The sequence below is a fragment of the Diadema setosum genome, chromosome 11, assembly GCF_964275005.1.
Source record: "Diadema setosum chromosome 11, eeDiaSeto1, whole genome shotgun sequence".
NCBI lineage: Eukaryota > Metazoa > Echinodermata > Echinoidea > Diadematoida > Diadematidae > Diadema > Diadema setosum.
Window position 1 is genome coordinate 972,392 of NC_092695.1, and position 12,982 is coordinate 985,373.

The 12,982-nt window shown below is 40.1% G+C and overlaps 1 protein-coding gene across 1 annotated transcript in view; it reads left to right on the forward strand.

Moving 5' to 3' along the window:
- LOC140234903 (uncharacterized) overlaps positions 1-12,982 on the forward strand; it is an 85,615-nt gene that overhangs the window by 34,329 nt on the left and 38,304 nt on the right. Inside the window, exons 4-5 of the mRNA XM_072314944.1 lie at positions 7,550-7,666; positions 12,493-12,609. Of these exons, the coding sequence (XP_072171045.1) occupies positions 7,550-7,666; positions 12,493-12,609 (234 nt within the window). The remainder of the gene's footprint in view (positions 1-7,549; positions 7,667-12,492; positions 12,610-12,982) is intronic.

The following is a 12,982-nucleotide window of genomic DNA, read 5'->3' on the forward strand; positions in this document are numbered from 1 at the left end:
GGAAAAAAATGTCGGCAAGCACACGATAGAGAAATGAGAGAAAAAGAAAGGAGAAATAGAGGAAAGAAAAAAAATTCAACTCAAGACAGCTTCCACCTCTCCTTGGGTACATTTTCTCCCATGATTATTGAAAATTTTTCGTTGTTCGCATTTCCGTCGCGTGTTCTTCGTGTACGTAACATGCTGTACTTTAGCAATGATACACACGACATTCGCACATGCGTCGTGGAAACTTCGCACAAATTGCGCAAGAATAGTTTTCGGCTTCATTGTCGGAAAACATTCGGAGAAAAACTTTTCCGAATGTTGGATTTTGTCATTCGCGTCCTTCGCAAATCGTTCGCGTGCTCCGTGAAATCCCACCCTTAGCCTTGGAAAAAGATATACATGATTCTCCGTCGCGTGTCAGACTACGCTTTAACTCTCTGCTCGATAATGCGTGACCGGAAAAACCGGAAGTTCACCGATAAGATTTCGGAGGTCACGCTGTGATGCCGAGGGACTGCGTACCTGTTGAAGGGCAGATATGGGCCATTTATAATTCAGGCGATTTGATCCTCCCTTCTCACCATGCAAGTGTAATATCTAACTCGATATACCCTGTCTCTATGAGTAAGCTAACCAACTAGGTCCTTCCCATGCCTTTTCCCCCGATCCATGATAACTTAAAAGAACGACACTAGCACAGTTCATCTAATTTCGCCTCACACTCCGTGTGTGTTCCTCGCCTATCACAATGTGCTGGTATATTTGGTTAAAGTTCGATAATACACACCTTCTTTTCGTTATATGAATAGCGAACCGTGTTTCATTACCGGAATTCGTCGGCCTTACGCCAAAAGGCCCTTGTAACGCCATAGACTTTGTACACTATTAGTGCCCTTTTGGCATAAGACCGACGAATTATAAACCTTCTGAATAACGACCCTTTGTAATAACGAACAGTATTTCATTTTCAGAATTAGGAACCTTATTCGGCAAAGTTCGGAATAACGAATATCCCCCGTATACTTCTTGTCTATGTGATGTAAAATATGTATGACAGTAGCGCACGGAGGGGAAGGACGATTGAAAAAAGTCGGGTTAAGGTAATTTTTCGTCTCTTTTACCTGTCTTCCAAAAAGTGACTCTCATGACTTTCAGCGGGATACCGTGTCACGAAACGTCTGGACGCCAGATGGTCTGACAAGAGTGAGCTGACCTCATGGCGAGCCAGGAAATAATCTGGATCGAATTCTGGCGAGCAGGTTTCACGAAAAGTCCACTTTGTTTTGATATGTCCGATGTCCATATGAAAAACAGGAGTGATCTCTTCCACAAACTGTGACACTGGAGATCTTGAGATGCCAGAGAAATGAATCGATCGTTATGACTGAAGAATCTAAGCAATAACTGGAATTAACCTCCCCCGTGGAACACCAGTGGCAGATCGAGAGGGGCTCGCCCTGGTACCTTCTTGCTCTGATCTGTGCTTCCGTCAATTCACACACAGCGTGGGTTCACTTCTAAGCATTCAAAAACTTACGAACTAGATCCATAGATGGTCAACCTCGCCTAAGTGAAGTCCAAACAAAAATTGAAGAAAATCCTTCAACTTTATGTGAATTTCAACTTACACAGTAGCACTTACACACGTTTATATCAGTCCGGGGTAGATTTCTTTTTATTTTGTCAATTCTGGACTCAGGCGAGTGTTACTAAGGCGAGGTTTGCTGTATTTTATTTAAATGACGCATTCATTCGCCGATTCTTCCACAAACTTCAGGATGAGAAAGACGATGTGCAGATCTTTATGCTGCAGAGACTGAAATTAAATAAAACGATACAGCAACGACTTTTCAACTGAAAACAGAATCATAAAAGAAATAAGTGTTAGGTCTAGCATTTCTAAAAGTTTTCTGAAACCTTTTGCGTTTATGACGTCAATATGTTTTTCCGAGACCATGCCCCCATGGATGATGGAACCAAGGAGTTCGCGCAAATCCGTCATTCACTAGCGAGATTATTTGGTTCTCTTCAATACCAGATGGCAGGAATCCACAGCCCTTTCCGCGCTACGTGATTGACGCAGTCCGTTCCGAGACGACGTTTGTCTAACGTTTGAAATAATCCACGTGCCTTTCTAAATTTACCAAGAATGTAATGATGCATCTATTACCTACCCTCAGCAAACTTCATATCTATGTAAGGATGTGTTGTCCATCATGGTCAGGGATCTCAGGGTTGATATGCATCAAAATACATATTCATAATAAAGGTTCCACTCGTAAGATCGTCCCTTGAGTTAGCAGTGAATGGCGGGAATGTTAATAAGACGTTTATCTAAGGTCACGGTTTTCTCTTTGCAATTATCAAGATGAAGAGATTTGAAATAAATTTATTCACAGAACACACATCGTGTGCTCATTGATCTCTACATAGATAAACGGTATACAATGACTTCTGGAAGTTACAATATCTTCGACCCATATAGCACGCGTGTAGTCACTTTAAGGGAACGCAAACCCAAAGAGCAATGTGGATTGAGTGAAAGCAGCAACATTAGTAGAACACATCAGTGAAAGTTTGAGGAAAATTGGACAATCGATGCAAAAGTTATGAATTTTTAAAGTTTTGGTGTTTGAACCGCTGGATGAGGAGACCACTAGAGGTTATGACGTATAAGTGGACAACAATACAAAGAAAATATAAAGGAAATTCAACAAAATTCACTTTTCTAGCATTATGAAAGAGCACTTGACTAACCGCTTTCAGAAAGCAGGGGGAATAATTGCTACCCTTAACATATTCAGTTCAGTTCAGTTTTTATTTCTGCATTTCAAAATCAATACAAATCCACAAATCAACAAAATACTTACATAGTCATTTACACAGCTAATATTCGTAACGTTTGGATCTTACATACATTTTTTTTTTCAAGAACGAATATCATATATGAAAGGAAGCAATAGGAAATGATAAAAATGAAATACAGAAAAACAACATATGTCAGTATCAAGTTGATGGCATTTGTAATTTTCATGAAAAATGAATTCTTGTAGAATTTTCGTTATATGTTCTTTATAATATTGTCCACTCATACGTCATAATCTCTAGTAGTCTCCTCATCCAGCGGTTCCAACACCAAACTTTAAAAATTCATAACTTTTGCATCTATTGTCTTTTTGGGTTTGCGTTCCCTTTAAACTCAACAGATTCTATAATGCCATCACAGATCACTATTCTGCGGATCCCACTATGCACCTGTAAAGGTTTTTTTTTTCTTTTTTTTTAAAGAAGAAGAAACGAACAGCAAACAACAAAAATGACAAAAAAGGCTATGTTTCTTGACTCTGTACTGCGTACGGTTTTACAAAATGTCAGACTGCAGTCATATACGTCAGGATTACTTGAGTTGGTTTCGAAAATCGTAGGTTTCGGCAACTTCAAAACTACAGTAATGTAATATCCTTAAACGTAGAAAGTTAAAATCTGGAAAACCGCTGCTGCCCCTTGCCTCTCTCCTTAGAAATCGCTACTGATTTCGTCGATGTCCTACAGTCATAATAACGCGCACAATAAAAAAATCGAGAATACAGCTTCATGGTATAGGGAACAATGTTCCACTCCCTCCAACATTTCAAACCGATGGTCGATATTAAAGAGTGTAAAAACTTTTTAACCTTCTTCTTAAACTTAGTCGAGGATATTCTGTTTTTGACAATCCTTCTCATGAATCGGATCACTCTTAAGAGGTAACCATTGACAATGGGATCGTAATGACTTGTTTCGTTTGAAATAGGTACTTTTATATTATTATAAATCAAGATACAGTATTTCGAAGAGTTTGGGAAATGGTGTGAGGGTTGCAGTCTTTGCGTAAACCTCATCCACACACGCCACGGCTACCCATCTTGTCCTAAATACACTTAACACACAAAATCCAGCCTTAAATAAAGATTTCTGCTCGCTGCTTTGCCATTACATTATTGTAAGCTATCTTTGTACACCTGCGGTATATCATAATCATACTGAAGTAACGGGTTACTTTGTCCCTGTTTACCAAGCGACATAGTTGTGACGTGGGAGGGGAAAAAAGTAACACTTCGTCTAGGGTATGATTGGCGCGCACATCACTCTCCTCACAAATCCTTGAACTACGAGTCACTTCCGACGATCATCAACGCTGTCGATCAGGGCTTCGGCGTGCGAGGAATGTGTCGCTAGTCGTTTTTCCGTCTAGTCACGTAGTCGCGAGGAGCGGAGAAGCTCTTCGCAAGTACACGGACACCAGCAAACAGAAATACGTGTTCCCCAAAGCATTGTAGACAGGGGTGTTAGTATTCCAAGGGGTTCTAATTCACATTTATTATCCATGTGCCGATATTGCCTCGTGATTATCTGACACATTCAACCATTTGGTACTCATCATGCGATATTCAGTTCGTGGCGAACAATCTGATGTAATGTATAGGACGGATTTAAAAGTAATGACTGTACAATTTATTTACAAGCAATTAAAATATTTCATCATACGGGAAACAGATCGAGTGAAATCTTTGTCGCCCTATATCATGCATGTATCGTATGAGATTGAAATGTATGAAACTCTAACATTTTGTAACGTGTCATGACACGTAAATTTTTGTAGTCTTATTCAGTCCCTCAATAAACCATCCAGTAGCAAGGTACAATGTTGACATCAGGCATCATGGTATCTCTTACCAGATTCCTCTCCTGGTAAAGATTCTTCATGTCTTTCACAAGCCAAAATAACCCTGGAAAATAAAAGCAAAAATAAAAAAAAAAGGTCATGAATATTTCAGTGTTATGGATTACACATCAAATCGTCTATCATGATCTGGATGATATGTACAGATTTCCAAACAGATATAATGTTCTTATGGAGGACTCCGTTGTAATCATTCTAATGCTGGCACGAATCCGTGGCGTGCATTTCAAATGCAATTCTCATATTGAGAAGTCGCCTTCCCTGCATTCATTGCGCGTTACGGAGAGTTCAAGAAGCTGACTCGAGATCAAGGGATTTTTTTAATTTAATTTACAAAATCATTCAGCCACTACATAAAGGACACTAAAGCCTTTTGGTATACAAGGTGATCTTAGAAGTTAAAAGGGTGTTTTGTGTCTTTGATGGATTGATTCACGGATAAACGAAAATAATGTGATTTTCGTATGATCATGGTTGTGTATGCGTAAAAGCTGACACAACATTACAAAGACAAACGTCCTGCTGACGACTCTGAACATAGCAGCTGCAACTAAACCTAAGAGTATTATATGGGATGATATGGAGATGCTAGTTTAAAAAAAAAAAAAGCTACCAAATAAACCTAATACTAGTGACTGCGGCTGAGGAATATGATCTCAATCTTAATAGCTTGTAAACACATACACAATGAACTTTAGCGTGAAAATATCCGAGTGTGTATTCAGTTTGCGACAAGAAGAGCGACCATTCATTCTTCGTTGTAGACTTGTATGCTATTTTTATGTCTACCGAAGTCTCGCATTCCTCCCCATAGCCGGTTGATGATGCTCAAGGGAACATCGATTCCTGGTTCCACGCGAAAAGGGGGCGGAAAGGGGGGAGGCCGAGATTACATCTCCCAGGCGCCATCCGTCAGAAAGTGAGGACGCCACCATGGAAAGGGCACGATTTGAAATGTCGTCCTCATGATGTTGCGCACCCTACCTCTGACTCTTTCTCTCACTACCCCAACCGCATGTGAACACCCACCATAATAGACCTTGGCCTTAAAAACTTTGCCGAGAATTAATGTTTCCCCCTACGGTCGTGTTTGTAATTTCCCCTACAGAACGTTCGTGTAACCTTGAATAATCAAAACAAGATGTTCTCAGACAGTGTGTAGCTAAGCCGAAAAAGAAAGCGCGGAATTAAGTAATGGGAATATCCGCATACAATCGATTCTTATCGCGGGGTTGAACTACACGTTTGGCATGTCGAATCAAGAGGCGCGCCAACGCAAGAAGTACTGAGAGTTCGTGATCATGTGACGCTGGTAGGGCACATTCGGGCTGAGGAAGCCATAGCTTTCAATGTTAGTCTGAATCAAGCTCTGCCCACACTAGACAGAAGGCCCCGAGACTGACTGGGCTTCACCACATGAAAACATCTCAAGTCCCCGCGGGACAGTGAATAGACAGACAATATTTCTCTTTGGAAGAAATCACTTACACCGTATCGTCTACAGCCTCAAAAGGCCACCAGTTTCACTGCTGTCTCGAGATTTGTGAGATGAAGCGATAGCGCTGATTAAGTATCCGTCCAAAAGTCTGAACTTTCGTTCATTGCCATATTGGATGCTAACAAGGCGACAAGGTGCCTCCAGTTTTCACAGTATCCAAGTAGTGATAACCTTTAGAGTAAAGATTTCCCGACGTACACGCGTCTACAAATCCCATAGCGTGTTCTAAAATCAAAACAACTTAATGAGTTTTGCACTCTTGGCAAATGACATATTCAACGACAGAGAACGTGTGCGCGATTCATTCAAATTTAGTCGATTTCTACCATTCTCTTACCCTTCTCCTGTTTTTTCTTTCTGTTTACTTTTGAATTTGCTCTTTTTAGAGGTTAGATAACTGTGGTTTTCAAAATCACGCACCAAAATCTCCCAGGGATATCTTCCTGAAAGCAGCTATCAGCTGCTTTGAGACATTTCATGCAGACAGCGAGTCTTCATCTATTTTCCGTACATAATTACTTTTATCATTTGTAACCATCTTTTAAAAATACAGCAATGAAATATTGTTCATGACAAAATGAATATCTGGTTCCTCTAGTTTTCCTTTTAAGCTAATTTCCTAATGCAACTGAATTACATCAGGATGTTTCTACAAAAAGTAAAGAAAAACAAGAAAACGAAACAAATCCAAAGTCCACTCAAGATGTTCTCAACTTCAAACTTCTCAACTTCTCAAAGCCTGCTCACTGTACATGCACATCGTATACTCATAAACATTCATATCCAGGAGCTATAGATAATCATCTTCAGCATGTCGAAATCGTTATTGTAATCGTAATTGTAATCGTAATATTAGATTTGAGTTCAGCAGTATACGTTAAGACCTTGTTTTCCCATCCTACTCCAAAGTATTACCTTCTTGCCGTCATAAAGACCCATCTTTTCCAGGAACTTTGTGAATAACAACTATGTCACATGTTGTGAGAGCTGGACGCCTTTGAATGTTCTATATAGATAAATGTCACTATATAAGTGCTGTTCAACATTATCATCTTCATCATCATAGCCATCATAATCATCATCATCATCATCATCATCGTCATCATCATCCTCATCATCATCCTCATCATCAAATTCATCAATATTATCATCGTATTCATCATCGTTGTCTTCGTCGTAGTCGTCATCGGCATCATCATCGTCGTCGTCATCGTCGTTATCATCCTTCCGGTTCTGCCAGCTTTTTCAGTCGGTATTTAGGATTTCGCAGTGAATTATCACAGATCTACAAAATACAGAAATAAAATGTCAATTCTGTCCTCTTTTCTCACCCTCTCCAGATTACAATGAGTGCAGCGTGAGGCCCTGTCAACATCGCTGTATGAACACGCCAGGATCCTACCGCTGCTACTGCGACCACGGCTTTCTTCTTCTCAATGATGGGCACACTTGCACCCGTAGGTACACGTTGTCATTAAACCCAGATCGATTTGAGACTTATTGACATATCTACCAAAAAAGAAATTGTAGTAAGGTATTGCTTTTTCACTATACCATTGATGAAAACTTCGACTCGTAGACTAGCCTTTAAAAGAGTTGCACCGTACCGACATTAAGAGAAAGTGACTAAACAGATAAGCAGTCAATCGAACAAACAAACAGTACATCCGTTCAACCCACACAAATGCATTAAACTATTCATTTTGAAGATGTTTGAATGATATGTGCGAAGACATTACAGACACAGAGAAATCAAACTTTAACATTTTCTGGACTAAAACATGGGGGGTGGGAACGAAGTAACACGTGGAAAACACAAAAGACCAAAAAAAAAAAAAAAATGGGTGAACGACCGACTGAAAATTGTTTGTTGACTTCTTGCTATTGATAGGGTGAGGAAATATTCAATAACAAACCATCAATTATTCTATTCATTAGAATTTACAAAATAAACTCATTGAACATCTCATTTCTACAGACAGTTCAAAACCAGCGATCAATTAACCCGAAATCTATGAATGAAATCTATGGCGCCAGAGTTTCTGGCCACAAACAGGTAATAAACACAATTCATCGTTTTGCCAGAAATGGGGCAAAATCCGCTCGCGGGTGGTTCGGAGTTAAGCCACTTCAGCCTATTTAGAAATATAACTGTTAGTGCGTAAGAAGGGGACAGAGTTTAGAGGTTAGCGGGTTAATTGGACAGTTTCCCCATCGCTCTGGGCTCAACTAGCAGGTGAATTGTACAGCAAGACAATCGATCAACACAAATATCGTGGCAAAACTCAAACATCGCTAATGTAGAAAGCTCACTTTCAAGCTGACATGGTTGATTCGACAATATATAATGCGACTGTTTCACAGGAATTGTATAGCCTCAGGATATCCTGTTTGAAGCAATGTTTCATGCCTGTGAGATATGAATGTATTCATGTAAAGATCCTTTATAATTCATCATCTTGGCAGTCACTCGGAAATACTTTAGTTGCCTAATAGTAACCTGGAGACAGGGCCAGAAATAAAACAAAACAAAACAAACAAATTCGGCGTATCACTCCCCCCCCCCCCCCCACAAGCGACCATATCCAGTTTAGTTGCGGTAAGAAGCAGTTGCGGTTTGAGCTCACATGAGAAAAGGGAAAAAATATATCCGTATGTATAGTTTTTGACAGGATTTCGCCCTTTTTATTGGATAGTGAAAACTTCATTTTCTCCATTCAATTAAAGGGCGAAAACATGTTAACGTGTAGGGAAATGATTCAGGTAATATATATATATATATATATATATATATATATATATATATATATATATATATATAAACTTATGGTAGGATGGCAATAACTTATGTTAGTCTTTCCTAAAAAGAAAAAAAAAGCAGATAGAAAACATATATAATTTGCGCATGTTTTAGCAAACATGAGCATTAAAAAAAATGGTTCCGCAAAATTTGAGTGATTAACAGTCAGTATAACGACGCTTAATTGATTGGTTATAATAATAAAAAAGAATATTAGTATCACCAGTATTACTGCAGAATTACTGCAAAGACTGCATCCACGGAATGCATCCAGGCATCAAAATTATATATTCTGGTATTTGTGACCATGCCGCACATTAACAAGAGAAACAACCATTATGAGATGATTTTGAAAATCACCTTTTTTTTCCTCGCTGGTGTGACACACATGACTCAAATAACACATCTACGGGATAAGTGCATGCATCGCACCTCCACGCAACCCATGCTGACAACTTTGGATATCGATTGAGCTATCGATCGAACATTCAAGGGCAAATCAAATATCCCAACGATTCTACTTGCCAAGAAGAATGTCCGGTCGGGTCTTGGTGCACATCCAGTTTTAATAGGCAACGAAGAATCGTGAAGGGAAAAAAAGTAAAACCCAAAACGTGACGACCTCGCATTTCTTGTTTCCTTCATCTTCGTGTCCAGACAAAACTCCTCTGATTGGAGTTTTTTGACGAATGGAAGTCGAAACTAGAACCGTCGGTGTTGGAAGAGATGAAAAGAGTTGACCACAGAGAAATATCGCCTGCTCTCTTGAGATCCACCCTTCTCCTTCCCTTTTCTAGAGAACACTAAATGTCAGAAGTCATCGTGTTCACTGCATTCTGATTGTCATGCCGCCGTAAGTACTCGACTCCCGTGGGGTGTACCTGTATGTGAACCTATGAATAACAGGAACATCCACATAGGAGCTGAGACCTCGACGTGTGCGAGAAGGGTTCTAATCTGGTATATCCTACTTCGAAGATGGACAAAAGATGAGAACAAGATAATGAAGTTCATGTTTGAAATATGACTAAATCGACTTTCGCATAATCATCTTCTCTGAGTGGCTAAGCAAAAATCGATTGATTCTTTCATTAATTCCATTGGATTCTTTCACGTGTAATGCAAGCTCTGAGTCCCAAATGAATCGGCATAGAAGTAAAAAAAAATAAAATCACATAGCTCACATAAAATCATGTTTCGAGTGCTTCACAAACAAATTTTGACCAATTCAGACGAGCTGTCCTGTTTAGACTGAAACCTTAAACTACAACAAGCGAACAAAAGTACAACAACCAAACGTCAATATACAAGCTCAGTATGGTCAAGAGAGAAAACAAGCCGACAAACGTTTAGCTCACGCATGAGCACACATGTCTTGATGATATTATTATATTAATTCGTTTTTGTCTATCAATGCTTTCTGTTCATAATTGAAATTTTAGGCGAACGTGTCCATCTATGTCAGACCAACATCTTCCCACGTTGCCAATTTAACAGATTGCCTTCGAGCACCCAGAGCACCCTGTTCAAAACCTCTGGAGATCCCTGAATCTCAAAAGAAACTGGTAAATTGCAAAATCAATAAATGACACTTACTCTATGTAAGGCCTTCTTCTGCAAGGTAAAAAAAAGTGTCTATCGATATTTCATCAAACATTCAAGGCGCGTTTGTCTTCCTTACATTGTATGGCCTTCACATTCCAGAAATAAATTCATAGGCGCAAGTACGATATTATACCTCAGGTAGGGTAAACCATGGCACCAGCTAGGGAAATTAACTAATGACTACTCAACTTCCTACGATCACTTTCATCTCTAAATTGTGACGCTACCTTTAATCGACTAAACGTCGTTGTGAAAACCGTCCATTTTTAGCAACAATGATAATCATACGTTCTTCCCTTCTCTTCCAAAGACTCGGGGTAAGAGATTAAACCAACGCCCATATGACACATTGTAGATGTCATTCTCTAGGCGATTGGAAAGCTGACGCGAAGGAAAGAAAAAAGAAAGAAACACAACGTCAACATCTAGAATTTGAACTGTCACTTAAATTTGGTACAGTACAGTGTAAGAAAATCAACAGCACCAACAACAACAAACTACGTCGCATCATACCAACAACACAGGGGCACACGAGGGTGCGTTGAAGCTGTGGGATATCCAGGTGCTTAGGGAGAAGATTAGGCTCTGTCAAGGGGAACCTCGGAACCGCGGACAGGGATCCAGGGATGAACCTGTGGGTGGACTGTGGACGGCTCCCCAAACCTGTTGTTTTCGTCAAAACGGGAACAATATGGACGTTGAATTCGTCAACATCGAATATTTACTTCATAGGAAGATCTTGTCCCTTCTGCTGGAGCCTGTAAATTCGTATTCTTTGCCTTTTGGACTGGGTGTCACTGCAACGTTCAGAGGCCTTAACTATTTGGAGAAAACGTTTCCAGTGTGGGCAGGTATCATTCACTCCAAACATCTGAGAGCCCCTGAACGAGAACAGCTTCTTTCAGGTTTTTCCTCTCAACAGAATTCATTTGTCACCATTAAGGGCTAAGGGACTGAAAATTGACAATATTGGACTCCCCTCTCATGCCTCTGTCACTGTGTAAGCAACCCGTGTTAGACCAGCGGTAGGGGGCGTGCGTGCGCCCCTCCTGCTTATCAAATTCCATCACGGCAACCATGTCAAAAGTCTTGTAGAGATTTCTGAAGGACTGCACAATGTCATTTAAAGTCATCTTCGATGTGCATGCTAGCTTCAATCAACGTAGTGAAGATATTTCTGTAATGTCTTCATCAAATACTTGTTATGATGTCTTTCCAGTGTTTCATTGCTGCATGAATTCATCTGTCCTGTGACCCCTAGACAAGTCGTAAATAAGTTACTCCAAGTTGGTAAACTGCAACACTATGAAAGCTATCTTTTCGAGAACACAGATTTGCTGTTATTCTACTCCACAATTTATACCATTTTAATTTGAGATGGAATACATTATCAGGTGTTTCGTGTGCAGTGTCATGACTGGAAAAAAGATTTTCTGTAAGTATTCACACACAAAATGATTTGCCTGACGCACGATTTGTCCTTCGATCTATTTCATGGTGAAACCGATAAAGGATGTATAATCTGTATCAAACTAATGCCAAATTTATGATTAAGCATGTTGGTAGGAATTGCATTACTTTCCATCGTGATTCGTAAATGATGCTATAGAGGCCATTATGACCACATATTCCGAGGTCTTCCGGTGTTATTGAGCATAGCACCACTGAACAGCATTCAGGTTAAGGTGAATGATTATGCATTTTCATGTTAGAAATATCTTTGGTAGACAGTAATCACTGGTAATAGCATGTAGAATATATGGATGCGATGAACGCAGCTTGGCACACCTAACGTGGTTACTGAAAATCCGATGATAATGACACACCACTGGTTGATCAACCACAATGCTCTGTTCTTTTTTCCTGCACGTACTACAGGTGACGACAGGTGCTACTCGACTCGATGTGCCTTCGGCTGTGTACAGTACGAAGACGGCTTTAACTGCTTCTGTCCCGACGGGCTGAGGATAACCGCAGATGGCCTTATGTGTGAAGGTATGGCTAGCTAACCCACCGACTCATCCCCAGACATCATGCCATATGGCGTCACGCCACCCTGTGGTTCCCTAACCCTGGTTCCTGCTTTATGAGCACTCCTGTAGTCAAATACCACATTTATGCACAAAGTTGGGCCCAGGAGTGCTCCCGAACCTAGCCTTGAGCGATGCATGTAACTTTAGAGCGCTCCAGGGCCCAATAGGCTCGTAGAGAGCTTAGAGGGGTACAGGAGCGCTCTTTGGGCGCTCTAAATGCCCTAATGGGTGAAAGATCTCTCATTGCTTGTGAAGTTTATAATGTAACTGAATCACATCACTGGTTTGTATTCGCAACTGAATCTAGAATCACATGCGTATCATAAAAGAATAAA